The sequence below is a fragment of the Lacerta agilis genome, chromosome 13 (assembly GCF_009819535.1).
Source record: "Lacerta agilis isolate rLacAgi1 chromosome 13, rLacAgi1.pri, whole genome shotgun sequence".
Classification (NCBI taxonomy): domain Eukaryota; kingdom Metazoa; phylum Chordata; class Lepidosauria; order Squamata; family Lacertidae; genus Lacerta; species Lacerta agilis.
Genome location: NC_046324.1, coordinates 26,685,363 through 26,713,082, shown reverse-complemented (window position 1 = coordinate 26,713,082; position 27,720 = coordinate 26,685,363). Strand labels below are relative to the sequence as shown.

General features: G+C 49.2%; 2 protein-coding genes across 5 annotated transcripts in view; one reads left to right on the top strand and one right to left on the bottom strand.

Annotated features, from left to right (window-relative positions):
* Positions 1-17,116, bottom strand: part of ZNF710 (zinc finger protein 710) — a 20,294-nt gene extending 3,178 nt beyond the window's left edge. Inside the window, 3 exon segments of the mRNA XM_033167326.1 lie at positions 2-438; positions 441-586; positions 16,698-17,116. Of these exon segments, the coding sequence (XP_033023217.1) occupies positions 2-438; positions 441-555 (552 nt within the window). The 5' untranslated portion in view covers positions 556-586; positions 16,698-17,116.
* On the top strand, positions 15,906-27,720 carry ARPIN (actin related protein 2/3 complex inhibitor). Of its 4 annotated transcripts, none has more exons than XM_033167323.1 (6): positions 15,906-16,171; positions 21,728-21,803; positions 25,278-25,410; positions 25,890-26,096; positions 26,515-26,678; positions 26,891-27,720. In XM_033167323.1, exons 1-6 carry the CDS (start codon positions 16,143-16,145, stop codon positions 26,897-26,899), a joined length of 618 nt encoding a protein of 205 aa, XP_033023214.1. In that variant the 5' UTR covers positions 15,906-16,142; the 3' UTR covers positions 26,900-27,720. The 4 variants fall into 4 exon arrangements, with proteins under 4 accessions (XP_033023214.1, XP_033023216.1, XP_033023213.1 ...); XM_033167325.1 differs by lacking the exon at positions 15,906-16,171 and adding an exon at positions 20,030-20,074; XM_033167322.1 differs by lacking the exon at positions 15,906-16,171 and adding an exon at positions 20,920-21,104.

Here is a 27,720-nt window from a genome sequence, read left to right as displayed (position 1 = left end):
TACCGCCCAGGGACAGCTCTTCTGGAGCTTGCTGCCGCAGGTGCCGCAGGCGTCGAGGCTTCCTGTTGAACGTGCTAAGATCGATCATCTTGGTAGCGCTGCTCTGCACTGTCTGCTCACAGGGGGACTCCTCCATGCTCACTGGGTGGCTGCTCATCTGTTCTTCCTTGCCCTCACTTGCTACAGATGCTTCGTAAGCGCCGTCTTCCTGTCCCCACTCCCCCTTCTCGGGCTTCACATTTGGGACCAGCCTCACAGGCGGGCGCTTCCTCCTCCGGGCATGTTTCCCAAAGGAAGCCTCTGCTGCTTCATCCTCCTCCGCTGGCTCGGCGTGACCTTGGCCCTCATTCTCTAGAGGGCAATGGCTTTCCGGCTGCTTCAACTCAACCGTGGACATGCCGTTGAGCCTGCCTGCGAAGCTGGAGAAGAACCTCCGGGGCTGACAGTGGCACCAAAAAACTCGTTCTCAGTCACCAAGCCCAGGACGGCTGCTTGGGCCAGAGACAGCACACCACGGCATCTGTCCTGTGTTCCAGAGTGGGCAAAGCGGTCCATGGCTCACACCATCAAGCACAGCTTCTGTTGTCTGCAGGAACAAAAGGGAGAAAGAGAAGCCATTATCCTGTTGGGGAAGCAGAGGGCTGTGGGCTGAGAGAACCTAGCTGGCCAGCAGGGGCCCCTAGCTGGCAGTTCCAAAATCATGGCAATGGAAAGTGCATCTACTCTGGACACATCCTTTAAAATGAAAGCAACACCAAAGGGCAGAGCTTAGAACCTGAAAGCATCCCATGTTTTGGAGCTAAACAAATATTCTGCACTCCTGAAACTGGAGGCAAAACCTGCAATCTAAGCATGGGTGTGCTTCACTGGCAGAATGAGGGAGGGTGGTGGTGGGAATGCTTAGTGGCCAGATGACAGGCCAGGACATTTGTATCCTTACCATTTCCCAAGACTAGCAGAAACCTATATTCCATAGAGCCCTATACAATGGCTCAGTTTTGCTGTGTTTATTCTTTACTGTAAAGGGCTCAGGGTTGTAGCAAAATCTTGTGGCCTTCTATCTGTTACCTGGGGGGAAGGTTCTGCATGCCAGGTCAGGAGCCTCCCCAAATGTGGCAAATTCTGCAACTTCCAGAAAGAGCAGGCAGTCTGATGGCTGCACCTCCCCAGGTAATGGGATGTTTTCACCCACCAGGTTGGGCTGGATTCCTTTCTACAAGAAAGGGCACAGCAGCCTCCTTGGTTGGGAAGGTGGCAAGCAGGGCCAGGCAGGACTCAGACCTTGGAGGCACCCCCTTAGAACCTAGGACCCCCCCTCTCAGTGTGTGCTTTTGGTGACTGGGAAGCACCAGAAAGCCACGCCAGAGAGAGGACAGCATGGGGGTGGAATACTGCTCCTTCCCCCAGTAGGGGCTAGCAGGACCAGAAGAGCCAGAATAACTGTTTCCTCTCATGAAATACAAAGCCAGTCTTCCTGGGTGCAGAGCAGAAAGACAAGCCCGGCTTGGACTAACCCTGAGGCAAAGGGAACAGCTAGACAGAACCTCAGAACTTCCCACTTTTGAACCACTGGAAATAAATAAACCTCATTCTACGCCAGAGCTGCCTGCACTCTCTTAAACCCTGCGCGGGTGAGGATGGCTGGTGCAGAGAAAAGAAATGTGAACAAGGGAAGACAAAAAAGGAAATGGAGGGGGGAAGATAGCAAGAGGCAGGTGGGGGAGGAGGGGGAAGGAGACAGCAGTGTATGGAGGCAGCCAAAACAAAGGAGAGAGGGAGGAGGCAGGAAGGAGAGAGGAGGAAGGAGAAAAGAAGAGGGAGCTGGCAGGCAAAGGAGAAGAAAGGAAGAGAGAAGGAAGGAAGGAGGCTGGGTATGGGGGAGGATTAGAGGCGGCGAAGGCGGCAATGAGCGCAGCAGGGCCAAGAAGGGGCCCATCAGGTCACCCAGAGACAAGCAGGAGAAGGCCATGTAGTGACCTGCAGGCTGGTCTCCGTGCCTGACCCATTTTGCATGCAAACTCCACCACAATGCAAGGAGGGCCCCTGTTAATCACACTTTCATGTCAATGGGCTGTAGAGGCAAAGGGGAACAACAGTATTGATTCCCTCCTCACAGGATGCAGTCTTGAAGCTGGAGACTGGCCATGATGGCAGCCACTTCTGTGCCAGCCGGCATGTCCTGGGCACAGAATGGTAGCAATCCTGAGCAAAGGTGCCAGAGGGGAGCCCACCTAGAATTACTGATTGTGGGCATAGGCAGCTTTTTTTTGGGGGGGGGGGTGTCAGCCTGTCCAGCCACTTGAGGCTTTAAAATCCATCTGCTTCTCTCATTCACCCTTTGAAATCCATTGCCTGCCCTCCCTCCCTCCCACTTCCCTTCCATTTCTGATTCTTGCCTCTTCTCTCCATCCTTCTCTCTCTCCCTCATTCTTTCCGTTTCCCTGGCAACGCCTCTCTCAGCTTGATAGTTCAGTCCTGTGTGCCTCTCTTATCTCCTCTCTTTCTCTCTCACTTTCATCAATCTCCTAATCTCCTTCTGTATTCCAACCCCGCTCTCTCACCCACCTCCATCTCCTCTAATGTCCCATCTCAGCTTCCAGGTGACATTAGATCTGAATCACATATTTGGGTGGGTGGAAGAAACTTTCAAAGCCAGGCTCTGCAAGGTGTATGGATTTTGGATGGGGTCCCTTCTCACCGGCTACCTTCCTCTTTAATCCCCAAAGTGGGTGGCTGACCACCCACACTAAAACCCACTTTCCTACCTGAAGGGGACACTCTTCACACCAAGCCAACCTTCAAGAAACCAATCAGATCCAACTGCTACATAGAGACAACCAGGATTGCTTCCCGCAGAAGCAGGGACATCACCACCACCATATAACCAACCTGAGTGCAGGTTTGGCTTCCAGACAGGTGTGTCCCTGCTCCCTATTTATTCATCTGTACCTTTGCTTGCATTTGAAGCAGGTTCTCTCAACTCTCCTACTTTTGAGAGCATCTCCATCACAGAAAACAAGCATCCTCACTTTTTTATGCCCCGACATGAATGAAAGCATAAACACCTAAGAATTGGCTTTTGCTGGACTGAGCCAAAGGTTTACCTAGCCCAACGCTCTGGCTCCCAAGACTTGTTCCATTTCTCTCTTTGGAAATCCATGTCTACTGGATGACTCCTGTCTTCATTTCTTGACCAACCATCTCTTGTTGAGGAATTGACGTAGGACTACAACCCCAGCCAGTCCAGCCATGTGATGCTGGAGCTGATGGGAGGTGGCCTATGAAGGCCACTGGTTTAGAGAAGGTTGCGCGATAGGAAAACCATCTGAGAAAGGGCCAGGCACTCTTGTATCATAGGCTTTCACAGAAGAACTTGGTTTCTCTCTAATGGCACAGGAAGAAGTATTTGAGTTGTAGTTTGCTGCCCTTGGCTATACCTCTCCTTCCACCATCTGCAAGCCTGATCCTCTCCAGCAGGAATGGAGAATTCACACTCTTTCCCCAAGCAAAGTATTATCAATACTACAGAAGACAATTACTACTAAAAGGCACTAATTCAACAATGAAATTCAGGAGATAAGAGGCTGGGAAGTCATTGTAATGAACAAAGGGCCTATATTCGTGGCATTCTGCCAGAGCTAAAAAATTCTGATTAACATGGCTATTGGGGGCTAAGCAATGCACATCTAGAGATCTACAAACTTGAGATTACACAACTGTAAGTCCTCACTGCTGCTTTCCACAAAATTGTTCTCTGCATTAGCACAGAGATCTCCTAAGCTCCCTGCTGAAGGTTCACAATGAAGTACAAATTGTTCTAAAGGCAGCATCCAGCACCCAAGTGGGCCCTGCACCCCACAACTCTTGCTGCAGAGCTAAAAGAAATGGGTGATGTCAGAAGTTGCAAAGAGGGGCATCGATGGGCTGAGGGTCTATCCAGGAAAGCAGCCATGCCTCTTGTGTTTCTAGTCTCTGCACCAAAATGCCCAGGGCAACATAATAAAGAAGCAAAACTGCCAGTACTTTAGAATGTTACTGGAGATGTGATCACTTATGAATATTTTTTTTTGGGGGGGGGGTGTTTAGGGCTGCGCTGTTTGTGGGAGAAGAGGCAGGAACAAAATAAAGATGGGTTTCTTTTTGTCGCCCTTGGTTCTCTTGCTTGAAAAACAATGTTTGCTGAAATAAACGAAGAAAGACTTTCGGGTTCCTCCTTTCTGAAACGACTTCTCTTCCTACATGTTCCCTGTCCTCTCTGAAAATAGAAAGGCTATTTTAAAAGAAGCAACCAAAAAAAGGGAACTGAATAGAGGAATGAGGAAAAGGGGAAAAAGAGCCTCTAGGGGGGTGGTGGAGGGAAACAGAATGAAAAGAGATGAAAAATAAAGGAGGGGGAAAAGAGAGAGAGAGGCAGAAAAGACTCTGAAAAGAAAGAATGCTTCCAGCCTGAATAGATTGTGCATGGAAGGGGGAAGAGAGAGAGAGAAAGAAAGAAAGAGAGAGAGAGAGAATGCTTGAAAAGAAACAGCTACACAAAATGACCCCTGATTCACAGGCTGTGCCAATCACCACAATGCAAACGTCTTTTTTTCTTTCTTTTTTTCACATTCTCCCTCTTTCCAGTGGAGGCGGAGGGAAAGAGACTTGATTCTCAACCTAGCAGAAAATAAATCTGGCCAAATGGATGGTGAAGCGACTTGTAAGAATCCTTGTTGGGGGGGGGGAAGCACACACAATCCAATGAAAAATAAATAGGTTCTTTAAGAGGAAAGCTTCTGCTTTAACAAACAAAGCCTCTTGCAGATTAGGAGAAGGGCTCTCTCTTAGGGGAAAATATTCAGAGGCAACAGAAACAGGGACCTGCTTGTCAGAAACACCCAGCCTTGGAGCTGGCAGAGAACAAGTTGCTTTCAATTGAACCTCCAAACTAGACAACAAGAGTGTCTGTCTGGGCATGTGTGTTGGTGAGGAGATGAGGCCCTTTGCCTGGTCCTTAAAGGTCCCATGCCATAGAGAGAGAGAGAGAGAGAGAGAATGAGAATAAACCTTGAAACCCTCAAGCAGCCGAAACAGCTCAAATATTTTTCAACAACCACTCAACACTTCAGATTTATTGCAACTGGACCAAAGTGTTGGTTGGTCAATAGGAAGAAAACCCGTGGTCTACTGGCCAACTTTGGAAGGGTCCTGCATCACCTTCCTCACAGATGGGTTAATGCTGGCAGGGCTCATCTTCCATCCAAGAATTGCTAGAGTCAGAGCACCAGAATAAAAAAGCATTGGGTTTTAGGGAGTAGCAGGGATGGGGTCTTGGAGGGTCCATAACTCAAGCAATGGAAATCATAACTCAGAAGAATTACACACTTGGAAGGCAGTATCTTTAGAGACAACTGAGGATTTGTTTTTAAAAGGAAATAATAAATCATTAGTTGGCTTACAATGCTATTTAAGTTTACAAAAGCATTTAAAAGTAATTTCTGACATACACAGCATTGCTAAGCCAGTCTGTTGAGGGCTGCAATTTCCTTGCTCAGTTGCTCTGCGTGCTACACAATGACTGGGAGGGAATGAAGTCCCCACAACACAACACAACCACCCCTCTGCTGTCTCTTTAAGTCATAGCATTGTTGTCAATGCTTCTTAAGGCAGACAGGTGTGTCATCCCTAACCTGCAGCAGGTCAGACCTACAAGGCAAGTGCATATCATCATTTTAACTTCCTGTGGATGTTACAGTGTGAATGTCTGAGCTTTATTTCCCAGACCTGAACTCTCTGTGATACAGTGTTAGAAACATGCACAACAAAGGAATGCCATCTGAAGCCAGATCTACCAGCCACAGCTGTAGACCAGCAAAGACAATGCCTCTCCCCTTTCACAACAGTGGACTTCCTCCCTGCACAATGTGAAACCCAATACAGGAGCCGAGGGTGGGGCAAGGGAGTACAGGGAGATCCAAGCTTCCTCAGGTAAGCTCCATGACACAGAAGGTGAAGGAATAAATGGGAAATGCTTTAGAGCTGGAGTGTACTGTCCCAGTTTGACCCATTGCAATATAGTAAGTGTCAACTGCATCAGCACCAGCACACAAATGCTTTTCTAGGTAACTGATTGATATGGAAGTTAGCAAGACATTGAGATTGAAGTGGCTATTTCAAAAATTAATTGCATGTACTCAGATTTGAAGAACCAACCCCTCTGCAGAGAGTCAAGAATGCATTTCAAATCAGCAAGAGTCTGCATGACAACTTAAGCCATCACAGAGGATTTGCCAAGTTCAGCAGGTTGGAGCAGCCACCACAATGGACTTTCCAAGAGCACAAACTAACACTTCCTATATTTGCTGTATTCAAAATGTATCTTTTTAAAAGGAATCCATAAAAGCTTAGTTTGGAAAACTGAGAAGTGCAAAATAAAGTAGCCTTCCCCAACCCAGTACCCTCCAGATGTTTTGAACTACAATTCCCATCTCAGCCCCAGCCACAACTGTAGGATGCCTGGAGCTGATGGGAGCACAGCCATGATGGCTGAAGCCAATAGGAGTTTCAGTTCATAACTTCTGGGGGCTGATGGGAGTTGCTGTCCATAACATCTGGAGGGCTTGAGGTTGGGGTGGTTGTAACAGTGGGCTAAGCTGGTTGGGCCCTCCGCCAATGACCAGCAGTTTTTTGTGTGTTTGAGTTTATAACTTTATTCTAACAAGACAAGTTCCGCCTGGGCCTGGCCAACATGGTGTCCCCCAGGTGTTGCTGGCCATTCAACTTCTGGAGGATACTGCATTGGTTACCTTTGGCATATGGTGTGGATTTGGGAAATGATATGTGATTTCCAATTGCACCAGGAGGAATGGCAGAGCAGACATCACAGGACATTTGTCATCCCTTAGCCAAAATACTGAATCATACAGGGTCTGCATGGACATGTTAGTTCTGTTCCTGGTACCACACTTACTTGAATGAGAGGATCTTTTGTAAACTGCTTTGAGAGCCTCTTAAGGGCTATGAAGGAGAATATATGTACTGTATTTTGAATGAATATGTCAGGATCACCCAAGCAACTGCCACTATACTGATTCTCTGACAGACCCAGTTTTCTGGCTTTCATCCCAGCAGGTCTCACAGTCCTTTCACCTCAACCGACTGTCTCATACATCACGGTGGCAGCACTCAACCCAAGTAGGAACATAGGAAGCTGTCTTATATTGAGTCACAACCTTGATCCACCTAGCCTGGAGTTGTGTACACTGACTGACAGCAGCTCTCCAGGGTTTCAGACAGGGGACATTCCTATTACTACCTTGAGATACTGGAGATTGAGACAGAGACCTTCTGCATGCAAAGCTAATTCTCTACCACTGATTGATGACCCCTGTACAGTCTGAGAGGTCTGCCACCCTAATGATGCTTGGAGTCTAAGTAGGCAGAGGGTGGAAAGCGTCATTAGTCCTGAGCTCTTGCAAGAACTGTGGGAGATTAGCAGCCAAACCTAAAAAAATGCATATTCTTAGGTAAAGGTAAAGGGACCCCTGACCATTAGGTCCAGTCGTGCGGCGCTCATCTTGCGTTACTGGCCGAGGGAGCAGGCGTACAGCTTCCGGGTCATGTGGCCAGCATGACTAAGCCGCTTCTGGTGAACCAGAGCAGCGCACGGAAATGCCGTTTATCTTCCTGCTGGAGCGGTACCTATTTATCTACTTGCACTCGACGTGCTTTCGAACTGCTAGGTGGGCAGGAGCTGGGACCGAGCAACGGGAGCTCACCCCGTCGCGGGGATTCGAACCGCTGACCTTCTGATCAGCAAGCCCTAGGCTCTGTGGTTTAACCCACAGCGCCACCCGCGTCTTACTAGTTAGCAAAAGAAGGAGATAATACCACAGAGCTGTATTGCTGATAGGCAGATACTCAGACCATAGAAATACAATTGCTAAACAGGACAATTGGTGTCATTTCCCTTCCTCTCCTGGACAGGAAGGAGCATATAGTGCTTCCTATTCCTCTCTTCTCTCTTCCTTTGACCAGCATTAGATGCAGACATTGGGACCCAGGTGGCGCTGTGGGCTCGGTCCCAGCTCCTGCCCACCTAGCAGTTCGAAACCACATCAAAGTGCAAGTAGATAAATAGGGACCGCTACAGCGGGAAGGTAAACGGCGTTTCCGTGCGCTGCTCTGGTTCACCGGAAGCGGCTTGGTCATGCTGGCCACATGACCCGGAAGCTGTCTGCGGACAAATGCCGCCTCCCTCGGCCTATAGAGCGAGATGAGCACCGTAACCCCAGAGTCGGACACGACTGGACCTGGTGGTCAGGGGTCCCTTTACCTTTAGATGCAGACATGCTTCTGCTTGCTTCAGCTTTAGGCACATGCCTGAAGCTCGTTGTACTGTACATACTGTATATTTTTCCTGCATAGTTTTTACTACTGCCATTGCTGTGAACCAATGCAAGATTATAAGTGAGTAAATTATATTTTTAAACTTTGCAAGTTGTTGCCTGATTCTTTGTTAAGCAAGGTAAGAAGGGGGAAGCCAGCTGGACTTGCCCAAAATAAGACATTACAGCCTAATTCCTATGCTTTTAATTTTGCTGCCAAGGATGGGATTTTGAAACTCTGTTCAACCTACACATGTGGCGCCTGGATAAATTGCAATTAATATATCCTCTCTTATTCATTAAAATCCATCCCACAGGAACATGCTTCCTAGTCTCCCTTCCATCCTGAGGCCAGCTCAGCAGGACTGAGATAGGGAGGACATGGCAAAACCCTAGTAACAAAGAAATACCACACATGGCAAAGTTATAGCCTTTATTGAATACCCTTTGGGGAAGTGAGGGGTGAGATAGAGGCCTAAACAAACAAAGGCCTGTTTTCAGACTGGTAGCCCCAGCTGGGCTCCTGTGCCTTTGAAAGTTGCATGACAGACAGCAGAGTAGCAGGAGTTGTGTTGCTTACAGAGAAAGAACTGGAAGTGTGGGGTGGTCAGGTGGGAAAGTGGGCAAGGCTTCATAGCTGTGCAGAAAGGATAATCCCAGCAGGTGCAGCTTTCCTGGAAGCCTGCATGTAGCTGGGCATAAGGAAGGCCCTCTTGTCTTCTTCTTCTGTTAGAGAGCTGTGAAGGGAGACACACAGAGAGTAATGAGCAGTGATCAGCAACTGGAACAAGTGGGCCCTGGATGCAGAGGTGGTGCTTGTGAGGATGAGAGCAAAAGAGGGAGTGGTGCCACTCAAGCGCTCATCCAGCCCCCTTGCCTCAGTCTCCCCTAAGAAGAAGGGAATACACACCCCTTCCCCTGCAGGGGGCTTGCAGCATGTGTGCAGCGGCTGTTTGTTCTGTTCCCTATGTCCAGGCTGTGATCCTGCAAGGCAAGAGTTCTTGAGCAGGATCAGCATCCTCCAGCAGAGAACACCTCTGCATGTTGCCTGGGTGGGAGATGCTGCTCCCCGCTGGTCCAGAGGAACGAGTATTCCAGCAAGAGGTGAGGAAGACAGCTGCAGCACTTAAACTTAGTAGCTTGCTTGTGCGGATGCTTTGTTCTGGCCTCCCCAGTTTGAGAGAGGGAGTAGAGTGTTTTGACCTGAAGTCCCTTGACAAAGTACCTGTAAGAGGTCTGGGAAAGAAGTGTTACCAATATGCTCTTTCTATATATGCATGACACGAGATCAGAGCAATAAAGTATCATGCCCCGTCATCTAAGTTGTGGTCTTTCTCTCTCTGGGATTTTGACACTGGTATTGGTGTGCTGTGATTAAATTCTGTGGCATCATGAATAGGGCAGGAGGGTATGGGGAACAGTGGCTCTCACTCCAGTCCACTGAGTGGGTGATATTTCACCTACAGCTGTTCTGTAGTTGGCGTTGAGGTCAGGTCTTTTTTTCTGGCATTGGGGCAGGAAAAACATCTGAAGCACTACAAGGTTTGGCATAATTCTGCGTCTCCCCAATTCCATCAACATCTCAGCATTGTTTTGAGCTTAAGCTAGAAGAGTTCTGCTGGTGCTGCAGGTGTGTTGGTGTTATCTCCAGTCCAACAGACATTATCTTCTAGTTATGCTAGGACAGTGGGGCTTCCACTGTACTTATAGCCCCCATTTGGCCTAACTTGATTATAGGATTGTGCTGCAAGTGTGTTTTATGGATTGGCCCCACCCTTATATTTCAGTTCAACTACTTTTGACTGTTGGAGTTATTTACAGCACACAAAATTAACATGGCATTTTGTTTTCACTTGTTTACTAGATATGAACCAATAAACATGCCAGATCTCAAGTGATTTAGGGGGGTGGGAAAATTTGAAATTTAACGGAAAACCTCCCACAAGACTAGAACCAATTAAACTGATTGACAGTAGGGCCTGGATAGATGAAAGCAGTACCTCCTCTCACAACACATAATTAATCCACAGATTTTGCTGCCTCAAGATGTAGCAATGACAAATTCATGGCAGAGAGGCCTATCAACTGTTATTAGCCACTGGTATCTCCATTTCAAGAGGCAAGGGGTCCACATCTGTGGGAACGGTCTCTTTCCTTCATGCCTGGGCTTGTGGGCTCCCCAGGAACATCTGTTTGGCAGCAGCTTCTGCTGGAGACAGGATGATGAACAAGGTGAATCCTTGGTCTAATCCAGCAAGGCTTTCCTGAGGTTCCAAACTCCTCCAGGGACACATATTTCACAATGTGTGGCATAGTTCTGCAACCCCAATAGACCACAACCTGCTCACACTCTATTGTGCAAGCACTATAGAACTATGCTCAAACAAAAGAAGCACAATGACCAACAACCATGAACTGTAGGAGAGTCTCTGTCTTGGGTTTAAAACTTTTTTGAACATTTCTGATGAAACTTTTTTTGCTTGTTCCACACCATCCCAAGTTGGATTGTATTATCAAACTCTTTCAAAATGAAGGGAAGTTCACATGCAACTGGTAGCCAGCCGGAGATGATCTTGAGACCAAAATGTGAGATCAGAATACTTCTGGAGCTTATGTGTCTAAATATTGGTCAGTGGTTGCAGACCACAGAATGGCAGGCAAGAAGATGATATTAGAAAAAGGAACAGGTGTGACATGGAGATTAACTCAAAAGGCTGATAAGGAGCAGAGGTGGGAATAATACTCAGCATCCAAAGAACAGAGTGCATATGTGACAGCAAGCTTGAAAACATCCATATTTAATTTTTGAGAACAAGAAAGCAGCAGAGTAAGTTTAGTGAACAAAGACCTCTGCAAGGGAAACATTGCTCTGTTCTCCCACAGGCTCACTTCTTTTAATTTCAGTGCTGTTACCCAGGAATACACAGAAGCCAAAGTGCCTTTAATCTCAAGGGCTGTAAGAAGATCCACAGAACAGCTGGCACACTGGATCCTGGGAGGGGAATAGCTCCCATGGAAACACCCCCCCCCCCCCCGCAGACATGGCTAAAGAACTGAGGGGGGGGGTTGTATAGCAGTTCTCAACATTTTTCAGCTGGACAGGCAGGGGGAAGGGATACGAAGGAAAACCTCAGAGCAAAACAGCTACAAAGCTGATGGGACTGAGAAGACCTAGTGTCTATGCAACTTGAAGGAAATTACACCAAAGTACGTCTCTGTGAAGATAACATAAAGACAGAAAATGTGTCTGTGGCAGAAATTCTGTAAAATATTTGAGTACATGCACAGGCAACAAAAGACAGAGAGCGAAACAGGAAAGATAAAATTAGAACAAGCTAGCATTCTTCCTTCTGTAATTCTAGCACTCCCTCCTTCCCTCCTTCCTTCCTTCCGTCCCTTTTCATTCCTGCATTTGATCACTTGGGATAGCCACCAAAACTGCAGACCAGACCAGACCTTCACTGACAGGTCCAATATTATCTTCTTGGATACACTGAAAGCATTTTAAATGTTTTGCTGGGAAACCAACTGCAATATCACATGCTTGTGTGTTTCTGCTCCTGAAGCTAAGTCAGTGGAATTCTATGTGACAGTTTCACATCCTGAATTCTTGATAACGGTTCCCCACCTTTAACTGATACTTGAAGCTGTAGCTGCAGCTGCTTTGAGGACCAAGAGAAAGTGAAACTCCTGCCTGGGAGAACCCAGCATAATGGTATCAAGGCAAGAAGCAGTGACTGTCAACCCTTTCCATACAGAGGCCATTCTTGCTACACTGAGCACTTTCAGGTATGCCTCAGAGCCACAGCTTGCTCACTGTCTCCTGACTGGCCTCCCTCTGCCCCCTAGCCATGCCATAGTAATTGGCTGGACCAGCGCCAGCAACTTCTTATATGCTGATTAAAAGTGGTCAGGAGAGTGGGGTGGGAGGAAGGAAGAAGGCTTACTTCCTCTGATGGGAAAGGGCCGGAGGAGGTGCTGAAGGAAATTAGCTAGTGAGATAAAATGTTGTTACAGAATTACATATTACTGATGATGATGATAACTGGGAATAGAAAAGAAGGGGATAAGAGAGGAGGAATGTAAGGAGGAATGTTAGAGTGAATGTAACAGGGCTAGAGAGGAGAGATAAAAAATGGCACTTTTTGTGGGGGAAAGGAAGGAATAAGGTTCAAGTTGAGTGTGGCCGGAGAATGGAAGATAAATTACAGGAGAAGAGTAAAAATACTCTGTGAGGCGTGTGAGGGCAGAAGGAAAGGAAAGGAAAGGAAAAGGAAAAGGAAAAGGAAAGGAAAAGGAAAAAGGAAAAGGAAAAGGAAAGGGAAAAGGAAAGGAAAAGGAAAGGAAAGGAAGGAAAAGGAAGGAAAGGAAAAGGAAAGGAAAGGAAAAGGAAAAGGAAAAGGAAAGGAAAAGGAAAGGAAAGGAAAGGAAAGGAAAGGTATTCTGCATTTAAGAGCCTCTAGATTAGCATATTCTGCCTAAAAAAAGGGAAGCCCTCACAATCTCACCAGAGCAGATGTCTGTACTTAGCTTAAGGAAAACTGAGCTGTGGAACTCCTTGCCATGAGGAAATGTCAATGGCATAGAATCTAGCAATTTCCAAATATGGCTTAGATATCAGTAGAAAATGTCTGCAACTGCTATGCCAAACTTGGCTTCCACCTCCTACCACTTTGTGACTGGTGGGTCTCAGTAATTTTCAGATGTCTCAAGTGGGCCCTGGGGGTAGCAAGTTTGAGAACTCATGCTCTGCAGGTATACTCAAAAGTTTAATTGGGCTCCATGGAATGGTCTGCCTCAGGAGGTGGTAGACTCTTCTTCCTTGGAGGTTTTTAAGCAGAGGTTGGATGGCCATCTATCGTGTATGCTTTAGTTGAGATTCCTGCATTACCAAGGTGGGTGGGTGTGGACTAGATGACCCTCGGGATCTCTTCCAACTCTACAATTCTATTATTCCTCCTGGAACTTCATTCTCCACACCACCCAGGTATATGAAGCTGCCATATACTGAGAGAACATTGGTCCATCTAGCTCACTACTTTCTACACTGGTGGGCAGCATCTTTCCAGGCTTTCATGCAGGGTTCTCTCCTAGCTCTATCTGGAGATGCTGGGGACTGCACCTGGGACCTTCTGCACGCAAAACAGTTGTTATACAGTAAGCTACAGCCTTTCACTATAGTGAGCCAGATATCTGATTCATGTGTTGTTGTTGTTGTTCAGTCGTGTCCGACTCTTCGTGACCCCATGGGCCAGAGCACGCCAGGCACGCCTATCCTTCACTGCCTCTCGCAGTTTGGCCAAACTCATGTTAGTAGCTTCGAGAACACTGTCCAACCATCTCATCCTCTGTGGTCCCCTTCTCCTTGTGCCCTCCATCTTTCCCAACATCAGGGTCTTTTCTAGGGAGTCTTCTCTTCTCATGAGGTGGCCAAAGTACTGGAGCCTCAACTTCAGGATCTGTCCTTCTAGTGAGCACTCTGATTCATGTAGTTCAGTATTTACAATCACTTGCAGTTGTTCTTCAAAGTTTCAGGTGGTCTTTTCCTGGCCCTACCTGGAGATGCTGGGGATTGAACTTGAGGGCTTCTGCATGCAATGCAGATGCTCTGCCACTGAAGCATGGCCCTTCCCCACCACAGTTCAAGAACCACTGCCCTACAGCTTTGCCCTGAACAATCTCTCTCTCCCTTTTTCTGGTTAACCTTAAATTCTACACCAAGAAAACTTTGTAGCACCCCAAACAGAAAAAAAAATTCAAAAGTCTCCAGGGAACTTTCAACGTCTTTTCTAATATGTGAAAATGTTTTAGACACACTCCAATTATAAAGGTTCTACTGCAAGAATAAAGGAAAACTTTAAAAGGAGAGAAAGGTGTGTGCATGCTTTTGGAAAAGTGATGCACCATTTTAGACAACTGGGTCCCTTCCAACTCTACAGTTCTATGATTCTAAGCATTTCTCATAGGAACGTCACCTTCCAATGACATGAAAAGCTATTAAACAGCAAGCTATTTCACACAGTAGACCTGCTCTGAGCTCCATAAGGAAAAGACACTGACCTCTTGAGGCTGACCCGTGGTACTCTCTCTGAGCCTCAGTTCCATAAGGGAATAATGATTACTGAGATAATATATGTTGGGGGTGAGGAACCTGTGACCCTCCAGATGTTGTTGCAGCTCTCATCAGCTCCAGCTGGCAGGGACAAATATGATGGGTTTGGGAGTACAGAGCTGGGAGAGCACTGCTGTACTTAGGTCTTGTTTGTGGGCTTCCCAGAGGCATCTGGATGGCCACTGTGAGTACAAGGTACTCAACTAGATGGATCATTGGCTTGATCCAGCAGCCAGGCTCTTCTTATGTTCTTAACACCCAGAACATCCACAGGTTCTCCACCCTTGATTATGCAAAGTGCTTTAGGAACAGTTGCATACAGTATGACGATTATTAACAAAACAGTAACATGCTCTATATGGGGAAATGAAATCCTTGCTTAGAGGTATACATTATCTAATAACTATCTAATACCACAAGTATTGCTACCTTCCTATGAAACCCCTCCCCTTGTTAGAGTTTTCCTTCAAGCTATGTCAGGAAGGAAGCACCATCTTCACCAGGCAGTCATTTTACAGTCACAGCCAGTTACAAATGTAGCTTAAAGAGTTACAGACACCATTCCAAAGCAGATCGGTAAGTCTAAGGTTGCATTGATTAAAAGGTGAATCTTTGATTTTCTGCCAGGGAGAGTTGCTTTGAGACAGTCCTTGGAGATGGCAAGCAAACAACCTTTTCTGTGCTGCTGCTACTGCAATCCATCTGGGGTGCCCCACACAGTGCATACCTGATACTCAAGTGCCAACAACACTTTAGAATTTAGATGTGAGTTTTTGTTGTTCACACTGTTTAGCCTATACTGCAAGGACCATACCCTCCATTCAAGGAGACAACTGTAGCTGAAGCATTTCTGAGATAAACCTTTGATGTTGCCAGTGGTTTTTTGGGGTGTGTGGGTGTGTGTGGCAGCGGGGGGGGGGTCATCATTGGAGAGGTCACCATCCATCAACAGAATCATCTGCTCCTTTCCCACCTCTAGTTTCCTCAAAGATATTACTAAATTCTTTAGATATTACTAAATTCTTCAGATAGTTCTGGAAGTGGGAAAGGAAGGGACATGGACAGGGCTGGGGAAGGTGCCCAAGAGCACAGAGCAACCCACTCTGCAAGAGCAGCTTCTATGGGCAAACCTCTGAGTATTTTAAGAACCATCTCAATGACACAGACCTCAGCAGGGCAGTCAAGGAGAGAGAAAGCAAAGATGCTACACAGAATGACTCCCATTGCCCATCCCAGATCCCAACACATGCAAGTCCACAGAATCAGTCAAGGAAAAACATATTCTCATCTGTTAGAGTTAACGGAGGGCAAAGGGGTTGGGCAGACAAAGAGCAAAGTCCCCCCTTTCCTTTGCAGCCACCGCTCCAGGAAAGCTGCTTCCTAGCTCTTTGGCAAAGCCAGCCAACAGCAGGCAGAGAAGCTTCAGGCACTATCCGCAGGCTGCAGTTTGAGGCGGCGCGCTTTCCAAGAGAGCAAACCCCACTACTGAGCCTCCGCCAACATGCAAGGGACCAGGTCCGTCCCCCTCCAGTTTCTTTCCGTCCCCTCCAATCCTATCCGGAGGATTGTTAAAGGGAAGTTCACCGCGGCCAGGCACAGAATGTGAAAGTCTAGCCGGCACTCCCTCTCCAGGGGCGGTTCGAGAACGAGGGCCTCGTCCCCCTATGACCAAGCACAGCAGAGACGGCAACAGGTAACCCACCGGCTGCCTCCTCCTGCAAGCCGACCAACCGAAGAGGGGTCCACTCCATCAGCTCCACGCCGGCACCTCCGAGATTCCCCTCCCGCTGTTGCCGCTGCCCTGCTTCCCCTCCCTCCTCCCCGGATCGGCTCCCTGCAGAGCAAAACTTTGTGTTGTAAAGCAGCAAGAGGAGGGGAAAGTTGCAAGCGAGCAACAAGGATGTGGGGGAGGCTCCGCGATGTAGCCCCCACGTGCTGCGAGCCCCAGCAGACATGAAGCGCCGCAGTCCAAGCCCAGTTGTGCATCCTCCTCCCCCTTCTTTCTATCCTTCCTCCTTCCTCTTTCCCTCCCTCCTTCTCCAGACGCCATCACTCTTTTCTCTCTCTCCCTGCTTTGGCATTAGAGCGCCGGGATGGATAGAGGCGGCAGCGGTTGGGGCAGCCCACGGGCCTCCCGCGGGGCTTTCGGCGCCCGGCCTCCTCTTCCGGCCCGGGAAGAGAGGGCTTGGCTCAGCTGGCTGGGGCTGAGGCGAACTCACCCTGGGACTCCCGAAGAGGCTTGGCAAGGGGGGCGGGTAACGGGCAGCAGGCAGGGGAGGCCGCTTCACCTCTCCTTCTAGGGCAGATCCTCGTCTGGGTGCTGCCGGCTCCTCGCTTGCTCGCAGTTCCCTTTCTCTTTTCTCTCTCTCGCTCTCTAGCAGGAAGGAAGAAGGGAATGAGGCAGGGCTGACGTGAAGGGATGCAAAACAGCCCCTCCTAACCCAGCTCTGAGAAAAAGGGAGAGAGAAAAAGAAAGGCGCAGAGGAGGGAGAGCGAGAGGAGCAGCAGCAGCAGCAGCCCCTTTTATCTCGCTTTTGTTTTCGCACTTCCTCTCTCTCCGGCCCTGGCCAAGTTTCCTTTTCTCTCCCTCCTCCCCACAGAGCTTCTCCCTCTCTTTCTCTGCCCTCCTTTCCCAGCACCACAAAATCCCCCCCCCAATCTCCCACCCTGGTCTCTCTTAGCGAGGTGTGCAAGTGCACCCAGCTAGGCCTTTGCACAGGTGAGGAGGGGTGGCCCAAAAGGGCCCCTCTATTTGTCCCTAATAACCTTCCATGTCTGGGATTAGGTGGGACTTCTAATGGGTTCTGTGTGTGAGGCAGCCAGAGACAAGCCTTTGCCTCTTGATCCTGCTTGGCTATCACTGTCAATAGATGACCCTGCAAGTTCTGTTTACTAGAAAAGAAAAAAACTACCCTCCCTTCATGCTTTTCTCATTTATAGTTTTATAAACCTCTAACCCAAGTGCTCCAAATGCAGGGAGATGGCCCTTGTGCTCCCCCAGCAGCTGCTAGGCCACAGCTACTGCCAAGCATAACACAGTCACGCTCCTCCTCTGGTGAACCAGCAGCAGAGTCAACAGCAACACTGAATTGACACACCCACCACAGCAGGCCTGGCAATTCTGCCACCAACCACAAAGATTATGCTCACCAACAACACATCTCCAGCCAGGCAAGGAAGGTTCCTAGCACTGCATAGCAATATTCAGGTGACCTTGTGGGGCTACCCAACCCTGGCCATGCTACCAGAACAAGCTATATTGTCTTTCCCTGCACAAGCCAACCAGGTACAGTACTTGTGGATAAGAAGAAGCCTGTGCAAAGTGCACCCTGACCCATGCAGGATTTAAACCTTGCTGGCAAAACAATGCTTCCTCCGCAGCAGCCATGCACAAAGTGTTTGGAACCAGCCTTTTGCAGGGGATAAGGGATGTCACACATAAAGGGGGAATAATGGAGCTGACAGTGGCAAGACTGTGGTTGGCACCGCCCCCCTTGTGTGGGGATTAGTAGCAACATAATAAAAAGAATACAGCACCTGGACGTTAGGGAGATGTAAAAGCTCCTATTTTGGAGACCCTGGTGGGAAGAATAGTTTTAGGTAAGAAAAGGATGGCACAGCAAGACAGCAGGCCTGGCCCTTTGTTCCAGGCAGCCGGACACAGAAGAAAGTGCCATGATGGAGCAATTGTATTAATTTCCTATTGTATCCCCTTCTTTTCTTCTCCTTCAGACCCATAGACCAGCTTTCCATGTAGCCATAGCTAAGCTGGAAAAAGCAGAGACTCAGCATACATGAGAGCCTGAGTTCAAACCCTGGCTATGGACTTTCACGGAAAATAGCTGCAAAAAACACGTGCATGTACAGGTATCTGGATCAAGGCAGCCGAATAGCTTGTGTAATTGGCCTATGACCCAATAATCACATTCAGGCTTAGGACACTTTCACTTTGTGTAGCCCCCTTAATCTCAAACAGCCACACAGCTTCATTTTAATTTCCAGTGTCTGGTGGTTGTTATCCCAGGTCAGCTGCATACCCAACCTGCTGCTCCCACTCTCCACTTCATGCAGTCCCAAGTTTTAGATTGATCATCACACCAGCAGTAATGAGGGATGGAGGATGCAGAGACCTGCATTGCAGCAAGGGAGGTGGAGCGGGGGAGGGGGGGAGAGCAGAGTGGCAGCCATCTGAGACTCCCTATTGACCTTAATGTGGGTGCCACTTTCTCCTGCTGGCAGAATGTTGCCCTCTGGTAGTGCTTTAGAAGTGATTCCTTGCCATCCAGTGGGCATAACTCGACAAAGGAATTGTACTTGTGACTGTAGAGCTAATGGGCTCTTTGCCAACCTACCGGTAGTACCCTCTAGGTGTTTTGGACTTGCTGGGCACCAGGTTGGCAAAGACTGCCTTAATGAAATCCTCAAACTCCACACTACTTCCCTCAATTCTAAACAAATACTTGCCCTTACCATGGCTTTTTTAAGAACATACATTAAGGGGGCTGCTGCCACGGAAGTAAGGGGTGATCCCTCTGGTTACAATTCCCATTTTCCCAATCTTTTTTTTAGATGCGGTGCCACCAAGGATGGACATAAGAGCAACATGATCCTTGCTTCCAGGCTTTTCCCACATCTTACCACTGAATTCACTTTTCTACTGCTACAGGACTCTGGGGCAATATCCTTGTAGTGATCCACAAGGACCCCAGAACATCTAGTTGGCTACTGTGAGAACAGGATTCTAGACCAGATGGACCCAGAGCCGTCTCATCCATAGAGGCCGGTGGCGCGGCGCGCCAGGGCGCAGGGCACCCCAGGGGCGCCCCCGTGAGCCCGCCGGCATACCGGGCTCCCCCTCCCCAACCCGCCCCCGCCCCCATGGGCAGGCAGGCACTCGCGCGCCGGCGGGCGGGCGGGCTGTAAGCCGCGCGCCGGCGGGCGGGCGGGCTGTAAGCCGCCCGCCCTCGCCTCCCGGAGCCCCAGCTGGAGCGCTGAAGCGGCGCGGGGCTTTGCGCGACCTTCCAGCACTCCAGCTGGGGCTCTGGGAGGCGAGGGCGACCGGCTTGCAGCCCGCCCTCCTGCCGGTGCGCGAGCGCCCGTCCGCCCCCCCTCATCCTCCGCCCGCCGGAGCGCGGGCGCCCGCTCCAACGCCACGCCTCTCATCCCCCGCTCGCCCACCCCCCCTCCCGAGGGGCGGCCAGCGCGGGAGGGAGGCGGGCGGAGAGGCGGCAGGCTGGGGGCGCCGAGGGATCGCCGCGCCAGGGCGGCAGATCCCTCTAAGCTAAGACGGGCCTGGATGGACCATCGGCTCACCAGCAGGCTCTGCTTAGGTTCCCAGGGCGGGACAACCCTCCTTATTTTCCTTCTGCCAGTGGGTGAAGACTGTTTTGTTCAAACAGGCCTTTGGGGATTTTTTTTTTTTTTAAAGGAAAGAGCTTTTAACAGTGTACAGTATTTTTGTTTCTCATATTGTTTTAATTCTATTAGAGTTTAACTGCTTTTTAACAACTGCCTTTTGTATATTTTTAGCGTTTTGTATCTAATCTGTGTCGTTTTGATTTGTGGAAGACGCCTTGAATCACAATTTGGGGAAGAGGTGATATATAAATAAATTGTGCATAATAATAACAGCAGTAATAGTAGAGCCCGGGGGGTGGGGGATGCAGAAAGGATCCTTACATGGCTTTTCTATGCTCTGCACGTCACCTCTGCACCTGCCATCCTGCAAGGTTTTAAAGGCTCCTGAAGCACTTCCACCCCCTTCCTCTCTGTCCATTCTCACTATGGAGGTCAGAGAGCTTGAAGCAAAAAGCTGCTGCTCTTGGTGATCCTCCTGGTTCTACACAGCCACTTTCTCATTCCTCTCACCCCTTGCTCTTCTCACCTGCGGCCAAAGGGCCTGGGTTACCAAAAAGGCAAGAGAGAAGGGAGGGCCCTTCCCACAGGCGGACCTGGGGGCTTCAGCCTTACAAGAGAGAGGCACAGGCAGGCAGCCTCAAAGGGGTGACGCAGCTCAAAGGTGCCTCAGGCTTTCAGCCTGCTCCTCCAGCGCCGTCAGCTGCGCGCTTTGAAACTTTCCTATATAGCTGGGCTGGCTTCCCTCGCAGGGGCTTTGTGGGTGCCTCGCCTCACGGGAAACACGCGTAAGTGAAAGTGCGCAAGCGCGTAGTCGCCCCTGTCTTCCTCCCCGCTTTTCTTTCCCGCCATTTTCCTCCTCTCGCGTGCAGGGGGCGGGGCTTCGTCCACCCGTCCTCCTTCTTAATCACCCAATCAATGCCTTCACCGGCCGAACCGCGCACCCAATGCCTGGCTCGGAATCGGCCGACCCGGCGGCGGCGGCGACTCGCCTCTATCCTTCCACTCTCCCTCCCGCAGTTACACTCCGAGCGCTGACGCAGCTCAAGTGGCGATCACAGCGCTGTCCTTGGCGGTTTTTTTTATTTGCCACTACTGCGCAGGCGCAGGGAGGGTGTGGGCGGAGCCGCTGTCTCCCGTAGCCCCACCTCCCCCGGCCCTGCTGCGTTCGCCGCCATCATGAGCCGCATTTACGACCAGGGCGCCCTGAGCACCAAGGCTGTGCACACGGAGCGCCTGCGCTGCCGCTGGGACCCCGCCTCCTGGCAGCGGTAGGCGGTGGGCCGCTTCAGCGGGGAGGGCCTTTGAGCATGTGTAGAGTGCGCAGTGGCGCCTCCCGCCCTGGCAGACTGAGGGGGTGTAGCGTTGAAGGGTCAGGAATTGTACTTGTGACTGTAGAGCTAATGGGCTCTTAAGGTAGCTTTTGCCAACCTACCGGTAGTACCCTCTAGGTGTTTTGGAGTTGCTGGGCACCAGGTTGGCAAAGACTGCCTTAATGAAATCCTCAAACTCCACTCTAGGGACACTTGTGTGGAGGGAAAAGAGCTGAGCACCAAGAATGAATCCTTGAGGGACCCCTTAAGAGTGTGAGAAATGAGTGAATTCCCCCACCCATTGAATATTGGACAATTAGGAAGTTGGACCATCCAAGAACAGAATCATGGAGACCTATGGGGTCCTTTAATGCTATTCTCACAACAGCCCTGTAAGGTAGGTCAGGCAGAGAGGGAATGGCATGGATGGAGAAGTGAAAAAAATAAGTTCCCCCTCTATTGTATCAAAATTCCCAGATACGATATAAACCCAGGGGATTGTGGGGCGATTGACACACAGGTTTCCCTTAAACTCTTCACTTTGGGTTCTTCCCCTGTGTTTTAACTTTTCTCCTCTTTAGTGGTGACGGTGTGATTGTGGAGGGGCAGCTCTTGGACGTGTCTCGCCATCTCATCTTGGATGATGCTGACAAAAAGGTGAGGCTTCTAATGAGAGCAAAAGAGCAGCCCTGCTGGATCCGACCAGCACTCAGCCTCCTCTTCCCCCACAGGTGCCTCTGAAAAGCCCCATAAGTGCATGCAGGGCAGGAAAGCCATAGCCTATTCTGAGGCTCTGGTGCTGGAGGTCTGACATAGCCATCAAGACAAAAAGCCATTGATAGAATTATCCTCCATGAATTACTGGTACAGTAGTTCTCACTTGTTCATGGCATTACATTGGGAGGTAGTTTGCATTGAAGCGGTTCGTGTGACCCTCTCCTTGCCATCTGCACCACTCAGAATGCTGCCTTTGCTGTGGGAAATGAAGGGATGTGTCTGCACCACAAATATAATAATCCCACCTGGGAATCCTGGTGTGGGAGTAAAAGATACATAACCTCCTATGCTGTAACACAAAAATATCAGTTCTGACAATTCCTGGAAGGTCAAGGTTGTGTGCCTTGAATTGGAGAGGGAAGGGGTCCTGCTAAGTAGCAGTTTTAGATTGGATGAGGGTAATAAACAGAGCAATTTAGGAGAGCTAGCTTTGGCTTTGTTTCTAGATGGCCAGGTGTCACCAGTAGCCAGGAGTGGTTTCTTTTACTAGCTGTGTCTTAAATGCCAGCTGTGCTCTTTTTTTAAGAAACCAGGGCTGGTCTTGTCACCTCCAAACTACACTACAGTGGTACCTCGGTTTAAGAACAGCCCTTTTTATGAACTATTCGGTATAAGAATTCCACAAAACCAGAAGTAGTGTCCCGGTTAGCAAACTTTACCTTGGTCTACGAACGGAAGCCTAATGGTGGAAGGGCACCGGTGGCAGGAGGATTAAGGAAAGCAAGCCTTGGTTTAAGAATGGCTTTGGTTTAAGAACGGTCTTCCAGAATGGATTAAGTTCAAAAACCGAGGTACCGCTGTACTGTAATGTGCTGTATGTTGGGATGCCCTTGAAGACTCTCTAGAAGCTTCAGAATGCAGCTGCCATGGTTTTGATGGGGCCAGTCATTCTGATCAAATTAACTTCAGTCTCATTCCATCTACATTTATTGCCGCTTCCATGTTTCCGAGCACAATTCAGAGTGTTGGTGCTGACCTTTAAGCCCTAAATGGCCTCGGTCCAGTTTACCTGAAGAGTGTCTCCACCTCCATCGTTCAGCCCGGACTCTGAGGTCCAACTCCGAGGGCCTTCTGACAGTTCCCTCACTGCGAGAAGTAAGGCTACAGGGAACCAGGGAGAGGGCCTTCTCGGTAGTGGCGCCCACCTGTGGAACACCCTCCCATCAGATGTTTAGGAAATAAACAACTATCTGACTTTTAGAAGACATCTGAAGGCAGCCCTGTTTAGGGAAGTTTTTAATGTTTGATGTTTTATCGTTTTTTTATATTCTGTGGGGGGCCAGCCAGAGTAGCTGGAGAAACCCAGCCAGATGGGTGGGGTATAAATAATATATTATTATTATTATTATTATTATTATTATTATTATTATTATTATTATTATTATCATCATCATCATTAAACCTTAAAGCACCCAGGACTGGAATATCCAATAAATGCCTCCCTGTATGCAAGTCTGTCTGAAAACTTTATTCCTCTGCTGAGACTCTGTTTTGGGAGCCCCACAGTCTTAAGAAATAAAGGCAGTATGCACCTTGTGCTTGTGGCACCCGCATTTGGAACAGTTTCCCTGCAGAAATCCCTTGGCCTGACTAGATTGCTTCTCATCACTTTTAGAAGGGCAGTAAAGGCAGCATTGCTTCAGTGTACTTTTTCCAAAAAAAGAGAGATGGTTTTGTTGCTGCTGCTTTGACCAGATTTGGCTATTAGTGCATATTATTTTTATTTTAGGCTGCCTTGAGTATTTTATAGTGCACATTTTGATGAAAATATTTAACCTGCAGATCCCAGGGTTTTTGTGTGTGAGAGAGAGATTAGGAACTGGCGTCTGTCCCCAAAACAGGAGAGGCCCTTGGGTCCTTAGCCTCCTGCCCTGCCCCACCCTGAGAGGATGAGCAGGTGATCCTCCTTGCTGGTGGACTGGATTATTTGCCAGATGGGAAGAGAAGGGAGGGGACTGACACAATCTGAAGGTTGCATCATGTAGCCAGATTGCATTGCTGACGTTTCTCCTTGGATATTTATTTGTTACCTTGACACCCTGTCTTTCCATCAAAAGGTAACTAACAGTACTTCGTCCAAGGTAATTAACAGTAATAAAATCTGCAATAAAAAAGGATCAGTCTATAGACAACATGGCAATAAAACTGGATAAAAGCATATAGAAAAGGCAGTTAATTAAAAGCATAGTTACGTTAACTTAGAAGTACATATTTAAACACAGCAACAGAGCCGAACAGACCAGCCTAGTGAGCCAAACACCTGTTTGAATGAAGGTGGTTTATCCTGGCTAAATGCAGTCCATCCTCAAGGGGACTATACGGCCTTCCCCCTGCCTCTGGATGCAGTCTCTGGGGAAACACTTTTCTCCTGTTCCCAGCAGTGTGCATCATATGTTGGCTGGACAGATAGAAAGGCCTCTCTTGAAGATCACAATACCTGATCAGGGCTGTGCAGTAGAGTGCCCTTCAGGGAGTCTAGCCCTGAGCCTTTTAGTGGTTTATAAGTCACAATTGGCACATTGAATTGTGCTGGAAATGTTCTGGGAGGCAATGGTAGCTGTTGCCACCTTAAGAGTCCCAGGCCTCCTCTCACTGCCTGTCAAGGTCTTGACTGCAGCGTTCTGAGCCAGAAGCAATTCCTGAACAATCTTTGAGGGACAGTTCCACGTAGAGTCACCCATGTAGCAGTCGCCCAAACAAGATGTAACAAAGGCATGTCTCACCAGGGACAGAGCTGACACCTCCAGGAGCAGCAGAGGTGGGCTTGGTGCACCAACCTCAGCTGAATAAAAAACACCCTGGGGATCTAGAAAAAATCTAGGGAGCAGCCCCTAAGCAAGGAACCCCATGGTTTTTCAGTGGAAGTGCAGCCTCATGCAAAACCAACTTTCCTTCAGCTTCCTGATCTGACTTTCAATTTTCCAAGAGCAATTCTGCCTTGTCAGTTCAAGTTCCAGGTCACTCACCCTCATCCAGTCTGTCACTGATACTCTGCATATTGTTCTAGAGGAAGAAATATAGAGTAATTCATTCTTGCTAGCTGTGAGTGTGATTATTATTTTTTTGGCGCAATCCACTGTAATCTTTGCATTGGTTCTGTGACTGTTGGAAACTGGAAATGAGCAGTTTTCGTTTTTGTGTCTGTCTTCTTCATGATGACGACAATGGCTGGTGCTGGGGATTGTCAACACTGGCTGGTGAATGCCAACATGCTCCAGTTTTTTTTACATCCATAGTAATACAGAGTTGCAAATGTAGTGGCAATAGCACTGGTAGGTGGTAACAACAGTCAAAAGTGATGGTGTTTTCTGAAGACTCAGAGTGAGCAGATTCTCTTTCCTTCCCAAACCCCAGGAGCGCTACTTCGTGCTATACATCAGGCCAAGACTTGTTCATCGCCGCAAATTTGACCCCAAGGGGAAGGAGGTGGAGCCCAACTTCAGTGAAACCCGGAAGGTCAATACTGGCTTCCTCATGGCATCCTACAGTGAGTTTTGCCCAGAAGCCTCTCCTTGGTCAGCCTTAGCAGAGCAGAGGGTAGTGTTCCTGCAGAGCAGGCTTGGGAGGTTGCCCTGTTATCCTGGGTAGTGAACTGGGGTGTCTCAGCATGTGATCTGCCTTTCCTCTTCGCATGAATTTCTCCTGCCAAGTGGGGTGGGGAGATTGAGAGCATCTCAGCAGTGGAACAAGCTGTCCAGCGTGGTTGTAGAACAGCCTTTGCCAACCTGGTGCCCTGCTGGGGCTGATGGGAACTGTAGCCCCAAAATATTTGGAGGGTACCAAGTTGGTGAAGTTTGCTCTAGGATCTGCTTGGGTGTAGGAGGCTTTTTTCAAGGAGGGCAGGTATGGTCCCCAGCCTAAGACCAGGAGCTGGGAGTTGATGGCTCCTGTGTGTGTGTGCCTGGGCCTTTGGGTAAGGCCCTCCCTGTACATATCTGTCTTTTTTTCATGTGTTGTGATGGACAGAGGTGGAGGCCAAGGGTAAGACTGACAGGATGACCCCAGAAGAGCTGGAGTGCCTGGTGATCAAGCCAGAGTTGGTGAAGGTGACACAGCCCTACACACCCAGCCAGGCTGTGGCCTTCTGGCTGCCTGAGAGTGAGATGGAGAAGATGGAGCTGGAGGTGGGGATGGAGATCCGCCTGAGGACTCTGGGAGATGGACCCTTTGTCTGTAAGTGCTGCAGGCAGAGCTGCTGCCCCAAAGCCTCTTTTCCCTGGTCAACCCCCTTCACCCATTTATCATCACTGCTGGACCAGCCTGGGGAATAAGCCTTCCTCATGCTAGGACCTGGATTTGCCAAAGCATCAACACTTTCTGGAAGGGAAGGGGACACCCTGGTGTGACTAGACTCCTTCCTCCAGTCTATATTCCATGTAGAAACTTCAGGGACGTAGGAGGCTGCCTTCAGATGAATCAGGCCATTGGTCCATCTAGCTCAGTACTGCCTACACTGGCTGGCAGCAGCTCTCCACAGGGGTCTTTTGCCCAGCCCTACCTAGAGGTGCCATGGGGGATTGAACCTGGGGCCACCTACATGACAAGCAGCTGCTTTGCCACTTAGCTCTTGCCACTTTTTTCTCCTTTCCAGTCTCCTTAGCCAAGCTGGATGTGGGGACAGTGACCAAGTGCAATTTTGCTGGTGACCAGCAGGCCGGGGCCTCCTGGACAGACAACATCTTGGCTTTCAAGGATCACAGGGAACCGTCCAATGAGCCCCGAGGACATGGGGATGGTGCAGAAGATGCTGAATGGGTATGTGAATGACCACTCTAGATTGAGCAGCCAGGGCAGGGGGTTCTCTCTGGCACAGGCTGAGACTCAGGAACTCATGGATTTGCTCCAGCCCAGGAGCCAGACTAACCCTGTTCTGGTGGGGCTGACTTCAGGGGCCTGTGCCTGGAGCCCTGGGTGGGAACAAAGCTTGTCTAAGGGTCCCTTGGAATAACTGCTGCTGTTCTCTGCAGGATGACTGAGGCAAGAAGAACTTAGAGGACGCAAATGACTCCCTGCAGCTCCTGGACTCTTCTCTATTCTTCTGTTTCCAAAGCTTCTGGGGAAGGAGGGGGATGCTCGGGGGTGGGGAGGGAGTGGTGTGTGCTCTCTCAGCAGGGCTGGGATTCCTGCAGCCTTCCTGAATCTCTTTACATGATTCTTCTTGGGTGCCTGAGGGTGGCAGATCAGAAGATTTTACTTTTAAACGTTGCCCCAGACTACTTGTGGGCTCTTTTATTGCAGGCACTGCCCACCATGCCTGCACAGCCCCTGGAGCAAAAGCCTCTGCCTCAGCCCTTCAGCAGCACACCAAAAATTACTGGTAGCAGTTTCAGGAAGACCAAAGAAAGTGATTGCCACCAGCCACTGAGTGCCATGCAGTGGGAAACCCCCGTGAGCAGCAGAGGTAGTTTGACCAGCCACAAGTGTGGAGGACAGGTTGGTCAGTGTCTCTGGCCGCAGTGCTGAAATAGGCTATCGGAACAGGGAGGTTCCATCTCTGAGTGCCAAATGCTGTGGGCAAGCAGCAGGCGATGGCTGTGTCACCATAGCAGCTTGAATGGCTAGTGGTAGCAACTGTAGAAGGCAGCCTGCTGGTCCGGTTCTGCCTTGTGTTCTCATTTGGTGCCACACGCCTTACCTTTCAGTGGACTGTTTCCTCCTTAGAGCATGTGCTGGTGATCCAAGGGGCAGCCTAGGATTTAGCTTCATGGGGCTTTTATTTGGTGCTTGGACAACACCTTCCTTCCTTCTGCTTCTCTCCCATACTCCTGCCCATGCTCAGCCCACTCTTCTTCTTCTT